Here is a 23,331-nt window from a genome sequence, read left to right as displayed (position 1 = left end):
GGGGGCCTCTGAGGCCCCCCCCCCCCCCCGACGTTCCGCGCGATATATCGCTAACGCGAAAAGCTATCTCTGCGACGTTTCATGACTTTTTTATTTCGAGTCGCCCGCATCTTTTGACACCAAATTTGCTATACCCGGGTGCGTGGTTCCGAAGTTGTGCATAAATATGTATGTGCATGTCAGACCAAAAATTGCTCAAAAACGTGAATTTGTGTACAATTTCAATGCAAACGGTGCTAACAGGCAAATTTCATAAAAGCATGATGATTTTGGGGTTTTATTGATTAAAATCAATTAATAACATATTTTCTTGTTCGGACCAATGTCGCGGACAAGTTTCATCAAAAAAACAATGAAAAACATAAAGTCGAAAAAACAAAGAAATTCAAAAAACAATAAAATACTTCAGAATTTTTTTGTGATGGCACAATTTTTTGTCCTTATATTTGCTCAAGACACTAAAAAGAATATTTTCACAAAAAATGTGCCCATTCAAATTCATGAAAAAAAAAAAAGAAAAAGAAAAAAAAAGTGCCCATTTTGAGCTTTATTTAGTGATTTGTACCAAATTGTCTGATTTCATGCATCATGATGCATCATGATGCATAAATTAGCATAATTTAGCATAAATGATAATTTTTTGAAAATTTAACTTTGTGGTACTTTAGATTACATCATAGGCAGTGTGTGTGCCAATTTTTGTCGCGATCGCGCGGTCGATGGCCGAGATCTGGAGGGGGGGCCTGGGAGGCTCTATGATCTACCTAAATAGCCCGGCCTAGTTAGGGTTAACCCTAACTAGGCCGGGGGGCTAATGCTAATGCGGAAAGCTATCGCCGCAACGTTTCATGACTTTTTTTTTTTGAGTCTCTCGCATCTTTTGACACCAAATTTGCGATGCCCAGGCGCGCGGTTCCGAAGTTGAGCATAAATATGTACGTGCATGTCAGACCAAAAATTGCTCAAAAACGGGAATTTGTGTACAATTTCAATGCAAACTGCATAGCAGTACTTACAGGCAAATTTCATAAAAGCATGATTATTTGGGGGTTTTATTGATTAAAATCAATTAATAGCATATTTCCTTGTGCGGAACAATGTTGCAGACAAGTTTCATAGAAAAAATGAAAAACATAAAGTCGAAAAAATAAAGAAATAGATAAGAAATTAAAAAAACAATAGAATACTGATGTATACTAAAATTCTGATGCCGCAATTTTTTTCTCTTATATTTGCTCAGAACACTAAAAAGAATATTTACACAAAAAATAAAATGTGCCCATTTTGAGCTTTATTTAGTGATTTATACCAAATTGTCTGATTTCATGCATCATTATGCATAAATTAGCATAATTTAGCATAAGTGATGATTTTTTTAAAAATTTAACTTCGTGGTACCGTAGATTACGTCATAGGCAATGTGTGTGCCAATTTTTGTCGCGATCGCGCGGTCGATGGCCGAGATCTGGAGGGGGGGGGGGGAGAATTGAGCACCACTTTGGTCACCACATCCAAACATTATAGGGAGGATTGACTTGGACCATGGAACATCAAAGCTATAGTGAAATATAGTTCGCATAAGAATTGTCATGCTCTTTAACCCGGCACCCAAATTTGCCCAAATTGTGAAGAGATTCCACCCCTTCTGTAACACCCCCATGATTAACTCGTTGAAGACTAGTCCTGAGCATAGTCAGGTATCTATGGAAAATGTGTGTTTTGGCAAAACCAGCTCATCCTCAATGGGTTAATCAAAGGTATTGTTTACCATGGGGAGCAGTGATTTGAAAATAATGTTCAAGATATCACATATCGATGCATATGTGTAGGTCAGTTGTAACACAGAATATTTTACCATATCAAAATTTTGCAATAGAGCCTCTTGTTAAAGGAGATATCACTGTTTTTTCTCAATAAGCCATAACTGTAGATGGTTTAGTCTAGAAACAGTTTTACTGTATCTATTGTTCACATTTTTTATATTCAACAATCCTTAATATTGATTATACTGGTTCAAATTTTTACATTTTGGTTGTTTCTATCCCTAACTCACATCTTAGAACTATTTTGAAGCAGTAATGCTGGGTTTTTGTTTCATCTGCAAATGGTAGATATATGCCTTTAACTGAAATGAATAGATAATTTAGAGCATTCAAACTGGTTCCACACCAAGTCTAGCATGAAGAAGTCTCATTCAATCATTCATGTGTGAATACAAGCTTTCTCATGTACGCGTACAATCCACTTCCCAGCTCTCGCTATGCGAATTCAATGACGCAATAATATTTTTCAGATGAAAGCATTGTACATAAAATGTAAGAGTATTGAAGCACAGCCATGTGCATCATCTGTAAGTCTCCATTATGCAAGACCCAATAAACAGCAACAAACATGACAAAGGGAGAAACAGAAAAAAAATAAGAACTGTGTTCACGGGGCTGACTGGCTATGTAAGACTGGTATGCATTTTGATAACAAGCTCACTTTACCTCAAGGTAAAATTCCAGGGACCTTTGTCTGTGTTAACCAGAAAGCTCCATTCAATTCAATACCCTTAGGGCAGAACTCATTTGAGTATTGAAATTCTAGTACAGTGCGGTGCGCTTCTGTTTGAGTAAAGAATATGATTTTTTATGTTCATTGCTAATTTTATCTCCAATTCTTGATCTTTTTTTCTTATATATTATTAATTTTACTCTCAGGCAAACTTTTCTGATTCAGTCAGTGCAGTACTGCAATACACAATAGTGCAGTACTTGTCTTTTTATGTTCTCTGTAATGTGATATATACGAAGTTTTGTTTTTCTTTTTTATGTTTGAACAAATGTTTTGAGATATGAATTATGAACAAATTCAGAAACAAACGTGGCTATATAACAACATTTTGTTACAATGAAGTAAAAATTTAGGGCCTGAAATGATCATCATTAATTCATACTTCAATTTGTTTGGCTATAAAGAAATATGTGTAATGAAAGAAAACATGGCGGTCATGAGGACTTAATTGTTAACCAGGAGCTGCCTGTATAGCAGTGATGACTCAGTAGGCCTATGATTTGGAGCCGGCATCATTTCACCACAGTGACTGTGTTCACAGTGCACTGTTTTGCAGCAACAGATATTTCCACTTCAATGGGAGATTTAGGCTTCTACCAACCTTTACTAACTTGCTGGCCTGAAGAAGTCCACAGGAGTGGACAGAAGCTAGCCAGCAAGTCACTGGAGGTTGGTGGAAGCCTAAATCTCCTATTGTATGATCTCCCCAGCTGATGAAAGTTTTCTGCAGACATTTCCACTGAAATGATAATCATATTAGGTATTAATAATATGGCAACTACTGCTACTATGACTGAAATGATGATAATTAAGAAGAGAAAAGTAAGGATAACATGTATTGTTTTCTTGTGATCGTTTTGAGTCATTATTGCCAATGTCACGTCCTGTAATGGTGTGTGTATAACCTTTCACTTCATTCCATGTGCAAAGAACTTCAGCTGCCGATCTAAAATTCAGAAAACGTTTGTAAAACCAGAAACTTTAGGGAATTGCAGCCAACTGCCCTTTTCATGGCATGAAGCTCTCGCATATTCCTACCCATGAAGAAATTATCAGTGTACTACATGTACAGGATTGTGCAGATAAAACTTTGAGGAATTGTGACCATTCTCAAAATTCTTGAAACTTTCATTCATAGGAAAATGTCTGGTTTCATAATGTAGTGTGCTATGAATGGAATGAGTGACAATTATCTATGTGCAATTTGTAAGACTGTATTCTTGGGATTTTTCCAGGTGTTTTTATTTTCTTGAATTGATTTTAAAAATGTTACCCTCCAAGGTAGGATATTTTAATAGTTACTTTTCATTTGAAGAAATACTTTATTTCTCATTTCCTCAAAGTAGGTCTCAATCAGGAATACTACTACATGTGAAATTGTCTGACTTGTCCCTAATATTCGTGAAATATTAGACTCAACAAATATGGATAATGCGGTATCTTATTGGGAAATGAGAACAATACTTTATAGATGTTCCGTCCATAGACTGGGGATCATTGCATACAATACTGCAGCCATGGATGGAATTTTGACTCAATTGAAATAGGAAATATATCCATTCCTCCACAGGTTTTGGAACCACGTGCAGATTCTTCTGCCAAGAGACCCACCAGACTGGGATGCCTTCCTCCGGAGAATGAGGGAGAAGAACGCAGCCAGGAAGGAGGTCTGGAAACCGTCCCGCTCGGAGTTAATTCAAGGTTAGTCTTACATCAAAAACTTCCTGGTCTTGTCAGCTGTGCACAGCCTTTCCTCATCTGATGGCAATCTGAATAACAACATCTCTTCAATGAGATGCAAAAGCTCTCCTGAAGTCTTGTCCTGCTATAGGCTGTTGATGTTAATTGATAAAGATATATAGATTTGAGCAAACATATGCCCCTCCTATACATCCTTTCCACACTCACTTTCTGAAAGCAAGTGTCATACAGCTCTCTTTCAGATAAACAGTTTGTTGAAACTGCATTGAGCTGCTTTAAAGGAGACCTCGGGATGATTTTCAGACTTTTACATTTGAACAACTATGAATAAGTAATACTTAGTACAGAGTTTCAGAATTCACAGTGATTGAGATGAGGAATAAGAGAGTTTTCAAAATTTAAAACAAATTGCATTGAACAAGGATGATCACATGGCAGCCTCGCCATAAGAATGCATGAGTTGGGGCTCAAGGAAGCAAAACAAAAGAAGAAGGCATGCATAGATTCTACACAGGTGAACTTGTTAAGCAAGAAGTATTGTAATGGAATTACGCTGCTACATTTCTGAAATATGTAAGGCTCCTGTGTCATTGACACTGTTCAGTGTAATTTGTTTAAGATTTTTCAGATTATTGGTTTCTCTGCTCAAAGACCACAATGAATTCCACAAGTCTATACATGGAGCTGTCGATTTATGTACTGCATGATGTGAAATTATGAAAATCATTTGGAATGAACGTTTAATTTTTGTTGCCAATACCACTTCCGTGAGTACTAATGCACATGCTTAAAGGGAACGCAAACTCAAAGAGCAATGTGGATTGAGTGAAAGCAGCAACATTAGTAGAACACATCAGTGAAAGTTTAAGGAAAATCGGACAATCGATGCAAAAGTTATGAATTTTTACAGTTTTGGTGTTGGAACCGCTGGATGAAGAGACTACTAGAGGTTATGACGTATGAGTGGACAACAATACAAAGAAAATATAAAGGAAATTCAACAAAAATTCACTTTTCTAGCAATATGAAAGAGCACCTGACTAATCGCTTTCAGAAAGCAGGGGAGTAATTGCTACCCTTAACATATGTCGGTATCAAGTTGATGGAATTTGTAATTTTCATGAAAAATGAATTTTTGTGGAATTTTCCTTATATTTTCTTTATATTGTTATCCACTCATACGTCATAACCTCTAATAGTCTCCTCATTTAGCGGATTTCAACACCAAAACTTTAAAAATTCATAACTTTTGCATCGATTGTCTGAATTTCTTCAAACTTTCACAGATGTGTTCTACTAATGTTGCTGCTTTCACTCAATTCACATCGCTCTTTGGGTTTACGTTCCCTTTAACGTACGGCGATACGAGAGGCAAGACGGTGGGTGGATAGGAAGTATATCATTAGGTTGTGTTGTCATACCCCTCAACAGTTTTTTAGTCAAAATAAGAGTGGAGGAGCCAGCTGTTGTGAAAACATCATTATCCACTAAATGAAATTTATAGATAGTGAAAACCAATCAGTTTCTACAGCCAGGTTAAAGAAAAAACAAACAATCAAGATGCCCTGTCAATAAATAGGAGTGGGTAATAAGGATGAGACTTCTCAAGAGATTATTAATAATTGCTCTTAAGGGGAATGCTTATTACAAGTCCTGCTTTGTATCTTCTCCCCATTTTCAACATTATTTCCAGTAGATACCATACAATGCATCTTTGCTTTTACAACCCTTTACATTTTGTGATTATACTATATTTTGACATATGCAGAATATGTTTTTTTTTTCCTGATATATATATTTTTTGTGCATTTACCTGTTTGTGTTTGTGTGTGTGTGTGAAAATGAAAATGAAATAAAAGGAAAGAGGTTTGTGCAGCTATTATTAGACCTAGAACAGGGAGACCTGGATTGTACATCATGTCATGCATAAGTCACCAGGGTGTTTTACTAGGGAGGGTGGGGGGGGGGGGGGTAAATTGGCACCTCGTCTACACCCACCCTGTCCACTGTCCACCTAGTCTAATGCCATCTTGTCTAAACTCACTTCGTCTACTACCAACTCGTCTATCAACCATTTTGTCTATATGCCAATTAGTCTAATTGTCATTTCGTCTACTAGCCATTTTATCTAATTTCCAATTTGTCTAAGTCACATTTCGTCTAACACCCATTATGTCTATTGACCATTTCGTCTATTAATCATAAGGTCTATGAATAAAATAGTCTACAGCTCATTTTGTCTAATAGCCAATTGGTCTACAACTCATTGTCTAATAGTCAATTAGTCTAATAACCAGTCAGTCTACTCCCAACTGGTCTACTGCCAACTGGTCTCCTCCCAATTGGTCTACTCCCAACTGGTCTACACCCAATTGGTCTACTCCCAACTCGTCTACTCCGAATTGGTCTACTCCCAATTCGTCTACACCCAAGTGGTCTACTCCCAACTCGTCTACTCCCAACTAGTCTACACCCAACTGGTCTACACCCAACTCGTCTACTGCCAACTCATCTACTACCAACTAGTCTACTGCCAACTAGACTACTCCCAACTGGTCTACTACTAGTTATATATATATATTTTGTTATTTAAGTCTACTTCATCCAGTTTCTTTTTTCCCAGTGAAATAGGAAACAACCTACTGCATCTCTCTCACAGTTACTGTAACCACATCCCAGCACTACATACATGTAAACGTAAACACACACACACACACACACACACACACACACGCACACACACACACATACACAAACGGAACACATTACTAGTACACGCGAGCATCCGGTGTCTGATCCATCCAACTACACGCCCACATCGCGCGGATCGTTAGTACCTTCACTAGTGTACCAAACGCAATGAAAATCAAATTACTCGATAATTCCTCATTCGGGATCCCGCCAAGATCGCTGCATGCATGTAGTTTGCAGGCACAAACCCTTGTTGGTTGTATTAGGAGTCTGCATTTGCTAAGACTAATACACGCACCACTGCACTGCAGCCTCTCCCAACAAAGGTTTCTACAGACTTCTAAAAACAGTTTCTCACGGTGAAAATCAAACTCCACCCTCTACCCATGTGATTAATTGCTTTCCAATGTCCATCACCATCTATTGGGACTTGCCTGGCAACACCCAATAACTGGATAATTAGGGAAACAGATTAGGCAGATATCACCAGTCCATGGGTGAAATAAAAACAACACTGGTCAGACAACCCTTCCTCCATGGATACCAGTGCACCAAATTCCAAGGGGTGTATAAGGTGACAGTAGTCAGTACAGTAGTCAGTACAATCGTCTGTCCCCCTTATACAGTATCTGGCTCTTCTGTAAACCATGGAGTAACATATGCAGACATAATAATGTGGATTCATTCACGTGTAAACCATGAAATGACTAAAATGTAATGAGATATTTGGGGGCATTATTTATTTTCTGAACAAGATTTCAAGGCATGTTTCAACTTTTTGTAACAATTAATGAGATTCCCCTTATATGACTATCAAAAGCATAGGCCTACATACTATTGTATTACGAGGAATTAAATTTTGTTTGACGAAAATCAAATTTGAGATGGTTGAGATATCCCAAAACAAAGTGGTCCTAATGAAATGTGGGAATTTTCTTGTATATGGACCATTTTGCTTTACTTTGTTTTTGGATATTTCCAAATCTGACTTTCATCAAATAGAATTTTAACTCCTGTTTGATAATAGTATGTCGAGTAGTTTCTATCTTGCAAAAAGTCAAAAGCTGAATCACCATCTCAACCAAAACTACAATCCTTTAACACCTACATTTTTTCTTTTTCTCGCTGGTATACTGTAAACACAAACCTAGGTTCATTGTAAATGTACCAACCTAGGCCTCTATGACAATCTAAAACTAATACCCTTTAATATCATTATGTGTAGGTTCTGAATGAAACCTTAATTTTGGAAAAATCAATGCTGAAAAGCAAAGAACAGTTCTTGTGCCTATGCAGGAACCAGTCCCAGAAACACATTTTACTTCTAAGAGGTTTTCTACTTCTATGAGGAATTTTTAATAAGTGGAGTCAGAGATGGTCTTCTGTATAACTTCTCTCCCTAATTTGATCTCTCTCCTTATGCAAGTTCCGACAGTGTTTCAAATTCACTCTTGGTAAATTCCTCCCTATTTATTGGTCTGATAAAACAATACATTTCCAAAGTGAATGTATCCATACATCTTTTAAAACTTGTGATACTGATAGATATCAATGTAAAATCTCCTGGATGCTGCAGTTGATCATAACTTGCAATTGATTGCAATTCTCTATTCTATACTAGTTAAGATCATTTGCTGGTTGGCCATTTTTACAATCAGTGGTGTAAAACACAGTGTTTGCACTAATTGGTGTATAACTTTCTTATACACTGACAGATATGCATTATTTTTTCTCATAAACTTACCACCCATAGTGTCTACCTTGGGTACCTTAATGAACTTTCCTCTCTTTTTCTTTCAGATGTGGCAGGCACTTACATGCTTGAAATCCAACACTTTTGGTGTACTCACTCTGACATAGTATTTTTGTCAGAGCTAGCATATCAAATTGTTTATTCCTTTTCATTATTTTTGTTGTTGTTGTGATAGACAGGTATCCAACATTAAGAACTATTATGTTTACCAGGTTCTGCTTTGTCTTCTTTAAAGACTGAAATTGTCCAAACTTTATGTTTCGGAGGTGACATTTTCCGTTAACAATTAACCCCTCTTTTGAGTTAGCTCTTGTTCACAATTATGAAATTCAACTTTGCTAATTTCCATCAAAACAGAATAGTAATCAATCTGACTTAACTTTGATCCAAAGATTATTTAATTCAAATAGTTTATCATTTTTTGGTGAGCATTTATAAATTTATGTAACTTTTCCGTTAACATTTCTGTCACCTCCGAGACAACAGATTTATGTATTTGATTTTTTTATTCTTGACATCAGTTATACATTACATTGGCAAAAATGTAACATATCCCCTCACATTATCTCTGAAGGAAGGTAGTAGAAATATAGCCTGTTGTTTTCATTTCGGAGCAATTTACAATTTTCCGTTAACACTTGTCACCTCCGAAACAATTGTCACCTCCGAAACAACAAGCATATTATATTTGATAATTTCTCGAAGACAAAGCAATTTTGTTTGATTCTGTCCAATTGACAGGAATCTCTTTTGGATGAAAATAGTAATATGGCAACAGGAAATGAGAATTATCTAGAGATTAATAAAAGATCTAATAAAAACTAAGAATTACTGTTTCGGAGGTGACAAAACACTGTTAACAAGATTTTTTGCTCATTTCTGTTGAAGAGAAACCATAATTATCATGTACACCAATGGTTTCATTTATTTTAGTAACATAAGTCTCAAAGTGGAGAAATCAACTAACACACTCTCACTCTTTTTTGTATTACTAGACAGCACGTTTTAGGGCAAATTTACATTTTTTCACTCTTTTTAACAATGAGAATGCACAAAATACACCCATCTGTTGTATATATAACATTGTAATCAATATCAATTCTCCTGCTTTAGTTAAGTAAACATATAGATGCTTTCATCTTAGAAGCTTGATTTCCAACAAGCAAATTATTTGTGAAGATTTACCAATCACAGCTTTCCATGTAGGTTACTATTTCTTGTGTTTCGGAGGTGACATTGTTTGTTAACACCATATTGTTATATGATAGTGAAAGGCAAGACTTCAGTTCCTTTTCACTATCTATCAATATTTTCTAATACATTTAATATCTACAAAATCATCACAACAGAAGTGACTTTTGTATACATAGCTCACCAGAATTCCCTCGATACCAAAGTGATACATGTGGCAGTTCATGCATGCCCTAGTCCACAATCTAAAAAAAAAATGTAAAAAAAAAAAATTATCAAATAATCACACTCCACAAAAAGGCCACATGCCTATAGCTGGTGCACCACTTGTTCTTGAATTCTTAGTTGTTGTTTTTCCATGTACAACGTGGTATAGTCATAAACAAAATTATGTGATTTTTTTTTTTAATATGACAATAATTATTACATTTTCCAAGTTGAACCAACTGTTTATGACAAATGTTGTATTTTTTACGATTATTGAAGTTATGTGACAACTAAAGTGAACAGAGGAACAAGTCCCCAGGACTGGAAAGGGAAAGATCCAAAAACAAGATTTGTAGTTCTATCTCAATATAATTTTGATGAGGTGTTTACCTTGTTTTGTTATTATGTTTTATCTTAGAATTTGGCTTTTAGTACTGGAATTTCAAGGAAAAGAAAATGGTTTCTTAAAGGACAAGTCCACCTTCATATACATGTGGATTGAGTGAATGCCACAACATTAGTAGAACACATTATTGAAAGTTTTGGGGAAATTGGACAATCCATTCAAAAGTTATGGGTTTTTTACGTATCTTCGCAATCACTGCTGGATGAGACGACTATGACAGTGTATGATGTCACATACAACGATATAAGGAAAATATAATGAATTTCACAAAATTTTACTTTTTGAAAAAAGTGCACATTTCTTCAACTTGCTACTGATGTATTTTAGGGCAATATTATTCATCCTGCCTTCTAAAAGAGAGAAGTCATGTGTTCTTTTGTTATGCAAGAAAAGTGAAAATACAGTATGTTGAATTTTCTTGATACTTTCTCTATATCCTCGTACACATGTGACATCACAAGCTACATGTATAGAAGTCTTCTCATTCAGCATTGACTGAGCAGAAACTTAAAAAATCCATAACTCTGGAACGGATTGCCTTACTTTCCTCAAACTCTCACTGATGTGTTTTACTAATATTGCTGTATTTACTCAGCCCTCATGTCTATTGAGGTGAACTTGTCCTTTTCCAGTTTCGGTCCCTTATAGGCTTATTTGAGACCAGTTTGTGTCCGTGACCTTCCGTGAAGTTGATGGAGGAAATTACTGAACAAAAACAAATTTTCCCCTCAAGTTCACAGAAAAGCATTATGCTGCTCTCTTCAGCTGGGAAACACAAACTGTTGTCTTAACCAAACTGTAAAAACCTGTTAAAGATTAGTATGAACTACAATCTCAAACAAAATATGAGCTGGTATCCATTATAATGAAAGAGAATAATTAAACAAAATAACAAGTAAGAACTGAAAGAAAGAGCTTATATTTGAAAATTAAAGCCATGTGGAAAGACATGAATGTTCACTAAATAGTTAACACCTGAGAAGTTGGGTTGTCTCTGTGTTGTGTCACCACAAAAACAACAAAATGGTTTTACTTATCTTATACTTTTTACTCTCAAAAGTGATTAATATGCATGATTTGCAGGTAATTTTCAAGCAATTCAGAAAGATACGTAAAATATATTTTACTAATGTCAACAGTTTAAATGAATCTGGTGTAAATAGAAAATTTATCCCAGATGAACCAAACACCTTTCACCAGTATTATGACAGTTGTATGGTGGTTGTCAAGGATAATGAAGAATTCATGAACATCCTTGAATTAATCTAGGTTATAAAACTATTTGCAAACAAAAACGTACAAAAGTCAAATTTTTGCTTTTCCTATTCATACCGTATGTCCCCACCAAATAATCACAGTGGTACCCTCCGCAACGATAACTTTAAAGATAGTGAATCATTCTAAAATACAATTTGAGGGATTGAAACTATAACTCATTGCCCACACCTTACAGAAAACCCCATTCAATTTGCTTCAGAGGTCAAAGAGAATTGAGGATTTTTGTAGAGCATGTGAGGAATCCCTTCCCTCCAAGTTCTGTATATTGTGTTTACACATTAATATGCAGTTCCAAGAGCATCCAAGTGCTGAACTTGGAAGAATCAGACTCCTGACATCCTTTATAACAATCTACATTTCTTTAAGATCACTTAACAAAACTGACTGGGGCTCTCTGCAAAATAGAGCTAAGATGTTATAATTAAAACAAAGTAGAATTTAGCTGATTTAATTGGGTGCTATCAATGCAAAAGTCTAATTGCATTTTTTTTTTTGGGGGGGGGGGACATACTATATGAATACTTGAACACAATGTTAACATTGAATGTCACCTCCGAAACAAAGTTATTCGTCCCTGGTGTTGTGGAATAAAATGTTCTGAGAGCAAAGAAACATTACTAAAATGATCTTACACCCTCATTTCAATTTAAGGTAGAAAATGGAATGCCATGTTTCTTTTTTTTTTTTTTGGGGGGGGGGGAGGACATACTATATGAATACTTGAACACAATGTTAACATTGAATGTCACCTCCGAAACAAAGTTATTCTTCCCTGGTGTTGTGGAATAAAATGTTCTGAGAGCAAAGAAACATTACTAAAATGATCTTACACCCTCATTTCAATTCAAGGTAGAAAATGGAATGCCATGTTTCTTCAGGTTACAATATCTAGCTTATGTCCATCATATTCTTACTGTAAATGAACATTTCAACACAATGTTAACATTGAATGTCACCTCCGAAACGAAGTGATTCTTCCCTGGTGTTGTGGAATAAAATGTTCCGAGAACAAAGAAACATTACTAAAATGATCTTACACCCTCATCTCAATTCAAGGTAGAAAATGGAATGCCATGTTTCTTCAGATTACAATATTTAGCTTACATCCTTCGTCCAAATGGAAGGGAAACTACCGGTACCCATGCTAATTAATGAAGTGTAAAAAAACACTTGTTCTGTGTGGTCTATCTGCTTGAAACAGGGGCTAATTTCTTGTTCTCGAGTTATAATTATTAAAAACATTGATAAAAAGAAGAAGTTTTTGTGTTATTGTCACTTATTCTCAAAAAAGTGAGTGTTAATATTAATGTCACCTCCGAAACATTCTAATATGTTAACTGTCACCTCCGAAACATCCATGTGTGAAAAATCCAAGTTTTTAAGAAATTATTGGAATTTCATTTAACCTACATAGGAAGGTAGCCCTACTTAAAGACTTGTTATAGTAAGAGTTTGACCTGGCCTGCCCTCCAATAAATAGTTAAAATCTTAAAAATTACATGTCAATTGGTATTTTTAGCAAAAATTTATAAATCTCATGTATTTTTTTTTAAAAATTCACTTTATATTCAACCCCCAAATAGTTTTGATTCACAAACTATATATTGTTGTTAACCATATAAACTTTGCATGGTGAAGTTTGACTTCAGAGTTTTGTCAATATGGTGCAATTCATGAAAGCAAAGTTTTGCTTAAATTTACTTCAGGTGCCAGGGTTTTCCTTAAATTACACGAATAACCCTTCAGCTTTAAGGTCTGAAACGTTATTTTTTCAAAAATTCGAATACTTTCAAACAGGAATCAAACAGAATAATGAAAAAATATTTGGTTTGAAATTTTGACCCCCCCAGTACAAAAGTTACACCACTGATCGTAAAAAAGGCCGGTTGCGATCAATTGTTTTCCATCTTTATTGATTGCAAAACACTGAAAGAGCTAATACTTAGTTGTTATGTGTTCACTCAAAATGAGTTGAATCTACTGTGCCGTAAATGTAATAATCTAATTAAGTGCTTTTTGGAAATGAGCCTGCAGTATGTTGGCAACAACGTAATATTTGGCACTGTCGTCCAATGTTTTGCCATGATTTACAACATCATTCATATTTTTTTTACTCATTTACAATTTTGTGGATCAAACTTTTTGCTCAGTTTTATTTTAGCATTTTAGTTGCAATTTGGGAATTATGACCACTCTATAGTAATGTTATTTTTCACAACACTTAGATATGATACATACAGAATTTTCAATATGCCTCTTTCCATTAAACAATATTTTTATGGATAAATACAAAATCACATGAACTGATCTATCTCCCTCGATAGAAAAGACTTGAAATTTGGCACATGACATTGTGGCCGCCATTGTAGAATTTTAGCTTTTGTCATTGTTAACAGTGTTTGCCATGGTAGCAGCATTTTCATTAAAAAAAAAAAAACATACAAAACTTTGTTGAACAAACTGCCCATATTTTGAACATTTGATTTGCAATTTGAGAGACTATAATGATCACTCTTACTTACATGTTAATAGGGCCTACTATGTCATTTTAGCAAGACATTTGTGTGTGTGTGTGTGTGTGTGTGTGTGTGTGGTTTTCAGTCTGTCTGTTGCCATGACATGAGTATTTTCTTACAACTACAGATATGCATATTGAAAAACACATCTTTGTCAATGTTAAATAATGCATTGCCATGGTAGCAACTTTTTATTTCTGATAAAAAGCATACAAAAACATTGTGTATTGAGCTAACTCCCTCAGGTTGAGGTCCATGGGGTATTAATCACATTTTGTAGTGATAGTTCTAATCTGTATTGCATGTATTGTTGCTGCCAGTCCTCTGTGGTACATTCTCATTATTTTCTGAGCAACACGTTTTTGCTTGTTTGTTTACATTTCAATGAACTTCTGTTGTTTTTGAAAGAAATGTAGGTAGGCTATTGTTCTTTAAACTGTAATATTCTCTGTAAAAAATAAATAAAAAAAAAGCGTATATTCCTTGGCAATGTAGCCCACATTACAGTATGTGTGGGACCTTGATATTTTGACCTGGCTATAGAAACTTCAAAAATTCATAACTTTTTCTTTTTCTAATTTTGCTCAAACTGTCACTGATATGTTCTAATAATGTTGCTGAATTCTCTCAGTCCACATGATTTCAACGTGAACTTGCGCAGTACATATTACTTTTATGATATCATCAAAACATATCTAATCTCTTTTCTGTTACTCTTTAAAAAATTACAACATACTACAGTTATGTGGTCATGGCTTTATAACACTGTTTAATTGAAATATCAAACAATCGCAAGAAATATTTTGATGAAATCGTAAAAGTCAAGTTCACAATGAAATACATGTGGATTGAGAGAATTCAGCAACATTATTAGAACAATAAACATATCAGTGACCGTTTGAGGAAAGTTAGATAAAGAGCAAGTTTAAACTTCAAAAATTCATAACTTTGCTATTAAGCTCTATAATATTATCCACAATATTTGTAAGATACATGAACGCCTATATTTATTGACTAATTCAGCTAAACAGTTTGAATGCAGGACAATTATAAATTTGACATTGGTGTCAGATTTTTACTTGAATGGATTGATCCAGGTTAGCTAATCTTTTATCTCAGCTCGTTATGGGCCTATTGGCAAGTATTTCGTTGAGATTTTGTTTTGGTACATGTACAACACATTAGCAATAGCACGAGCAAGAAATTACGTAGGCCTGAAGGGAAAAGTCACCAATCATTAAGTATAGTCATTTATTACTGTAGATGAATAAGCCCTAGTAGATTTATCATCAAACTTCCAAGAAGGCAAATTTGATGAAATGCGTGATAAGCAGGCAACATGCATAAGTAAACTCGCATTTACAATTAAATGTCACATACAATGTAAAAGCTTATTTATAGCTATCATCTTTTTTCTTAAACAGATAAAGTTTAGGCTCGTTATCGTTTGGTACAATCTTGATTAAGATCTCGACTTAGGCATGTATAGCCCTTCATGAAATATTATAGAAATATGAAAGAAGGAGTTATATTATGACACATTGTATAAGTGGTACGCCAGAGGCCAAGAAAACTATACATGTAAGGTAGACTGATATAGAAAAAAAACTAGAAATGTCGCTTTGGCGACTGGTATGCCTCCGCCATAATGAATGATTTTCCTAATAGGTGTAGATAGTACATGTGGACAATGTGTGATTACATTTTCACAAAATTGGCAAAATATTGAAATGACAAGTTTGTCACAAATGTGTTGAATGTTCACCTTCCTTGACCTAGGTTTAATTGGGTGAATAGGAGAGCATGTATCTAGGGATTTAAGGACTTTAACTTGACTTTGACCCATTCATACATTTAGGCATTGAGTAATTTTCAAGGTACAGGTGTGGAGAAAAAGTGCAATTTCTGAATAGAATAGTAAATTGTTACCATTTTCATCTGGCCCTTGACCCTAAAATTCATAAGATAATCACTTTCAGGTAGAACATGCATAATATGTACTAAGTTTCAAGAGAACTTGAGCCACTTCCGAGATATGGAGGAAAAAGTTAGTTCAGCACTTTCACTTGATCTTTGACCTTTTGACCTTTGAGGCAAAAAAAGAAGAAAAAAAAAACTTTCCAGAGAATTTCTATTAGGTTACACAAGCATACACCAAATGTAAAAAAAAAATAACCCTGCTGGCATTGCATAAATATGAGGGAAATAGTAAAATTTTGAAGTGTTGCACTTGACCTTTGACCCCTGACCTTTGACCCCGTGAACCCTACATTCTCTAGATAATCACTTCCAGTCAATACATGTATATACTATGTTCCATGAAGATACCTTGAACAATTTTCCAAGGTACGGAGAAAAAAAAAGAAGTTTTAATATTTTTACTTGACCTTTTGATCTTTGACCTTTGACCTCATGACCCAAACTTTCACCAGAGAATCTTAATTGGGTAATACATGTATAAACTAAGTTTCAAGAAAATATCTTCAGGCATTCAATAGATATGGTGGAAATAGTGAAATTTTATGTATTTGACCCTGACCTTTTGACCTTTGACCTTTGACCTCATAACCCAAACTTTCACCAGAGAATCTTAATTGGGTAATACATGTATACACTAAGTTTCAAGAAAATATCTTCAGGCATTCAATAGATATAGTGGAAATAGTGAAGTTTTCTGTATTTGACCTTGACCTTTTGACCTTTGACCTTTGACCTCATGACCCAAACTATCACCAGAGAATCTTAATTGGGTAATACATGTATACACTAAGTTTCAAGAAAATACCTTCAGGCATTCAATAGATATGGTGGAAATGGTGAAATTTTATGTATTTGACCTTGACCTTTTGACCTTTGACCTTCAGCATGTGCACCCAAAAGTTGATAGGCACAACTTCACCCCCTAATACACATACATGCCAAGTTTCATTAGGATACCTCCACAGGTTTTGATAGTTACCTTGTCCACAAAATTCATTACGGACGGACGGAAGGACGGACGGACGGACGGAAGGACGGACGGACGGACAACCCGAAAACATAATGCCTCCGGCACCACTTCGTGGCGGAGGCATAAAAACACCTACAAACTTGTTGAGCTTTTAATGCAAATGATGGGGAGTGCATTTTCAATGTACAGAAACAGAGAATTAATGATTTAGGCCTGTTTTAGTATTTCTTTCATAAAGAGATTTATTGAGAGAAAGGTGAAAATAGAGGGAAAAATCATGTTGGTCTTGACATGATTCAGTAATTATGAAGAGTAGACAGACGGACAGAAAGAAAAAAGATCTATAGTGAGAGCTTGAAAAGAGAGAAAAGAAGAAAAGAAAACGAATAAACAGAAAGGGAATGGCAGGGATATGTTCCTTGGTTCCTCATGCAAGGAGGTGGTCACTCATTATTGCAGACAGAACAGAAGGGAGCATTTCTTGCTCTACATTCCAAGGTGTTACATAACAGTTCAAACCACCTTCTGGCTTTCTACTCAGGTTGACCTTTATCTCAGTGGGGGTCAGCCAGACAGGCCCCCATAGGACATGTCAATCACGGTTACCATGACAATCCTCTCAGAATGAAGCTCCGCCTTATAAACATGAAAAGGACCCAAAGGTTGTACCAGGGAGGTGGAAGAACACCTCCCTGGTTGTACAAACCCTTGTTGGGAGAAGCTACAACACAGGGCCTATGGGACAGTGCTGAAGTGGTGCATATAGTAGTCTTGGCGCAGACTCCTTTACGACCAACAAGGGTTTGTGCCTGCAAACTGGCATGCGTGCGCACGGAGGTACGGGTGGACTGGGTGGTCGGTCGAAATGTAATTCTGTTTCGTATGACTGACAATTCGTTTGTGATGGAGGATTGTAACTGAGCTAGTTTATCATTATTTAGTTATTTTACGGCCAGAATGTAGACTGGATAGTCATGTCTCACTATATATTGATTAGTATGTCTTTATATTCAGCATGTGCGGAATAATTAACAACTAGAATAGTCTAATATTGATTTTTGTGCTAATCAAGGGCAGGGTTTAATATGAATAGTTCATGACAGTGAGACGGACTGGACACTAGACAAAGTGGTATATTCATTATTAGCATGACCAGATGGAAATGATCAGTTTGGGTAAATTGTTGAGAGTAAAACTATATCAGTTGGGAGTACACCAATTGGGTATAGACGAGTATAGACCAATTGGGAGTAGACAAGTTGGGAGTAGACCAATTGGGAGTAGACCTATTGGGAGTAGACCAGTTGGGAGTAGACCAATTGGGAGTAGACCAGTTGGGAGTAGACCAGTTGGCAGTAGACCAGTTGGGAGTAGACCAATTGGGAGTAGACCAATTGGGAGTAGACGAGATGGGTATAGACCATATTGGGTATGGACAAACTAGGGTTGGACGATATGATAACTAGACAAAGTGAATGTAGACTGAATGACTTGTAGACGAGGTGGGAGTAGACTAACTAGTAGTAGACAAAATAAATATTAGACGACATGGCAAATAGACATTGTGAGTGTAGACGATTTGGCTATTAGATCAATTGATTTGTAGACGAAATGCTTCTTAGACGAGTTGGGTATTAGACAATACGGGTAGTGGGCAAAGTGGCTATTAGACAATATGGGTACTGGACAAAACGAGATGTAGACCAAATGGGTATTGGACTAATCGGTAATAGACGATATGCCAGTAGACCAATTGGAAAATAGACAAAGTGGCTGTAGACGAGGTGACAATAAACCGTGGGGGGGGGGGGGGGGACATGGAGACTGTGGAATGGATGAACATGATCTAATGATGTGTTACCAGGGAAATGGATGAGAGCAACTAGACCATCTGGTATGAACCTCACATATATTAAAACTTTGGCCCACACTCTTTGGTCCAAAATACTGCTTGGATGTAGGCGCACCATGTGTCTGTTGGTAGTTCTGTCCATTCTTTGAAAGTAGTAGCCTGTCATTCCAGGATTTCCAACTGCCCTATGGCTATTGCTGCTGAGCTAATACCATGATTTACGATAGTTGTGACAGTTATGTCCAGTTCTGCATGTTTTTTCATGGTATAGGTATACCACTGTTTGACAATTGATCAATCAATCAATCAATCAATCCATCCATCCATCCATCCATCCATCCAGCCATCCATCAATCAATCAATCGATCGATCAATCCATCAATCAATCAATCAATTAATCAATCCATCCATCCATCCATCCATCCATCCATCCATCCATCCATCAATCAATCAATCAATCAATCAATCAATCAATCAATCTATCTATTCATCTATTTATCTATCTATCTATCTATTTATCTATCTATCTATCTATCTATCTATCTATCTATCTATCTATCAATTAATCATCCAACCAACCAACCAAAAAAGTAACCAACTAATCAGTCAATCAATCCACCTATCAATCAATCCACCCATCCTTCAGTGACTTAATGAAAATTTAGAGTACAGAGTAGTCACACAATGAAAACCAATGAAAGAAATAAGACATAATGACAAATTGAATTTTAAGCAGGTTGATGAATTGTTTTGGGAAGGACAAAATGAACTGAAGTATGAAATAATATTAATTGAAAAGAGCTTCAACTGAAATAACTTATAACTTTAAATAAATTGTTTCCATAGCAGTAATTTTTATATCACTGGGAGTATGATAGCATTTTGAAATGCAAAAGTAGTCTCACAGCAGAAGTGGCTTAAAGGGTGTGTACAGTTCTGGTCGAGGTAAGGATTTAGCTTTTAACGTTTTGCAAGATATTCAGAAACCACTCTATGAGATGTCAAAGAGCATGCAGTTCTAAGGGGTATCAAAAGTTTATTTGATGAAAATCGGTTTTGAAATGGCTGAGATATCCAAAAACAAGGTGAAACAAAGAGATCCTAACAAAAGGCGTGGCCTGTCGCCTTTTATTATTATCACTTTTTTTGATATCTCAGCCATTCGAAAACCAATTTTCATAAAATAAACATTGTATCCTTCTTAAAATTACATGCTCTTTCATATTTCATAAGAAGTTTCTCATTATCTCACTTAGGAATGTTCAAAACACGAATCCCCACCTCAATACCTCAAAACTAATCACAACCCAAAGAAAACAAAATGCTCATAGCACCAGATAGTAAAATGTTAACATGTTTTGTGACATTCATCACTCATGTGATATATTAGGAGAGAGCATCTTGTTATGGGACGTGATTGTACAGTAGGTTTACTGTGGCTCGTCACTATATGCGATGATGTAACAATTTTTTTGTCATCATAGATTTTTGCCATCGAGGTCAAAAATTGGGAACTGCACAAGCGTCACATATTGTTGCCAGACGACAATCTTTGATGGGGCGACAATCCTTGACGTCAACTCCGTCAAGGATTGTCGCCCCGAGCCAGGGGCGACAATCCTTGTTGCAACATATGTTCAATAACAATAAATACAAGTATGTTCATTGAGGTGTGAATTTTCTTCAATTTGTCTTCCTCTACAAATGGAATTTGTACGATCGCAATTGCTGATCTATGATAGATCAGCAATGGCAACCTTACAAATTTCATTTGTAGAAGTATACAAAAAAAAAAAAAAATCACACCTTAACCTTCACCCCTCTGCTGTACCTTGAAAATTACTCAATGCCTAAATGTATGAATGGGTCAAAGTAGAGTTAAAGTCCTTAAATCCCTAGATACATGCTCTCCTATTCATCCAATTAAACCTAGGTCAAGGAAGGTGAACATTCAACACATTTGTGACAAACTTGTCATTTCAGTATTTTGCCAATTGTGTGAAAATGTAATCACACATTGTCCACATGTACTATCTAGACCTATTGGGAAAATCATGCATTATGGCGGAGGCATACCAGTCGCCAAAGCGACATTTCTAGTTCTGTCTAGTGACAGAAATAGATAGCTCAGTCCATAGCGCGTCTGCCTCATGATCCAAAGGACCCTGTTTCCATTCCTGAGTCCAACTTTGCAATGTTGTATGTAATCATACCATCCCCTCTAGTAACAGACAAAACACTCTGTCTCTCGGATAGGACATAAAATGGAGGTCCCATGTTTGAGAGAGTCACAACTCATGCACTTAAAAGATCCAGCTTCATTTATTCATTGCAAAGAGTAGGGTGTTTAACTTGGAGAAGTGGTCCCGCCTCTAATGTCTAACTGGACCCCATGGAAGACCAGCTATTGCAGCTGAATATTATGGGTTATCCAGTCATCCTCTCAGATGGAAGTGAAACAAACCAACAAACCAACAAACAAACTTTCTCTCCTCCCATTCTGGTCGCGTTAATTTTTAGTGGGGGCACTGTGGCACAGTGGATAAGACTCCTTACTCCAAATTGGAGGACCCAAGTTCGATTTCCGCCCAGTGCTTACATCCATAGACAAGAATCTGATGTTTTTACTCTGTCCCTCTCGACCCAGGAGTATAAATGGGTACCTGGCAATGCTAGGGTAATAATAATGGCAGGGCCCTCTGGTAGAGCAGTGACAACAATGAAGAGGCTACCCTGGATAAAGAAGACGTTCTCCTTCTTCTGTAATCTTCAAAGGGCTACATAATGCAGCGTATCACGAAGATGAATATGACTTGTGTGCACGATAAGAGGAAGGGTGTGAGCTTAATCACAAGGGTCATTAAGAGTTCCTTGAACTGTTCAGGTGAGACTGCACAGACTACAGAACTTGACCTTTTTATTATCATCATGTATTATTATATTGCTCTGAATATTTTTCTTTCTCCAAACACTGTCTCTGTGATTTGTCACAGGTAACGGTCACACCAGACTCCAGAATGGCCATCATCAACTAGGGAGGAGCAGCGAGCCGCAGTCGCGTCCACCAGCGGAGGGTCGATTGTGGGGGTACATCAGTTGGCTGCTCCCTGTGGCAGTCGCAGGGCTTGCTGCAGCCTTTATGTCACTGAGAGCCAAGTGACGGGGGAGCAGCGAAAAGTCCACGTACACACTCCATCCCAACTTCGGCTGTCAGGATCAACTGTCTTGTAGCTGTGAAGACCGGTCAGCCTTGCATAGGCATAGCAGCTTTGATGTAGCCACAACTACAGGATGTATGAATTTTGTAAACACAATTTTTTTTTTTTTTTTTAGTTGGAGATCCTCTGCTCTTTGATGACTGTACCCCTAATAATTTCTATATCCATGTAGAGTAGTCTTTATATCCTCATATTCTATTTGGACTAGCAAATACAAAAAATGTCCTTCTTTTCTTTCCATGATGCCAAAATATTGCAAAATATTTTGTTTTTGTGCAGGTCATTGGTAATCCAGCCACTTGCTTGTTTTGTGATTCACCTTATCTCTTTTTTTTTATTCCGTCACATCATATATTCTTCTATTTTTAGTCATGCGTGGTAGTCATGCCTGTATCAGTGTTAAGTCTATGAAGAGCTTATAGCTTCACAATCTAAAATTTCTATATTGATCATGCTGTCTGTATATACAAAGCAATATCTATGATAGTACTCATTATAGGCAAAGACTAACATTTGAATTTTGATAGCAAAATTATCTATATTTTGTCAAGATGTTATATGACCAACATATTATACTGTGTACTATATACTATTACTGGAGATACTGTATATGAACTGGGCGATGATGTTGTTACGTGTATTTAAAGCTGTCCCAGTAACTGGGAGATAAACATGATTGAGGTATACAAATGAATTATATGAAAGTCCTTTTTTTTTCATTTATTTATTTCCTTTGAATGATATGGAAACTTGCTACCCATGCAAAATTCTGCAAGACAGGGTGAATGATTGTATTTTGAAATAGAATGTGCTGCTTACTTCCTCCATGTAATGCGCGGTACATGTCTTTTCATTCTTTGATTCTAGTGTTATATTTTACCTGCTTTAAGCAAGCAAACACAGATTTTAAAAAGGACCAAAATGCTGCACTACATGTCAACTGATATCTCTTCTCATCCAAACCTCTAAAGGAGAGGTTGTTGCAGGAGAATAAGACAAAACAGGTGTATAA

General features: G+C 36.2%; 1 protein-coding gene across 1 annotated transcript in view; it reads left to right on the top strand.

Annotated features, from left to right (window-relative positions):
* Positions 1 to 22,261, top strand: part of LOC140243984 (cytidine monophosphate-N-acetylneuraminic acid hydroxylase-like) — a 109,588-nt gene extending 87,327 nt beyond the window's left edge. The window contains exons 14-15 of the mRNA XM_072323646.1: positions 4,127 to 4,257; positions 22,095 to 22,261. Of these exons, the coding sequence (XP_072179747.1) occupies positions 4,127 to 4,257; positions 22,095 to 22,261 (298 nt within the window). The remainder of the gene's footprint in view (positions 1 to 4,126; positions 4,258 to 22,094) is intronic.
* The last annotated feature ends 1,070 nt before the right edge of the window (positions 22,262 to 23,331 follow it).

This window comes from Diadema setosum, chromosome 20 (genome assembly GCF_964275005.1).
Source record: "Diadema setosum chromosome 20, eeDiaSeto1, whole genome shotgun sequence".
Classification (NCBI taxonomy): domain Eukaryota; kingdom Metazoa; phylum Echinodermata; class Echinoidea; order Diadematoida; family Diadematidae; genus Diadema; species Diadema setosum.
Note: the sequence above shows the minus strand (reverse complement) of the source record. Positions and strands in the feature narration are given on the sequence as shown.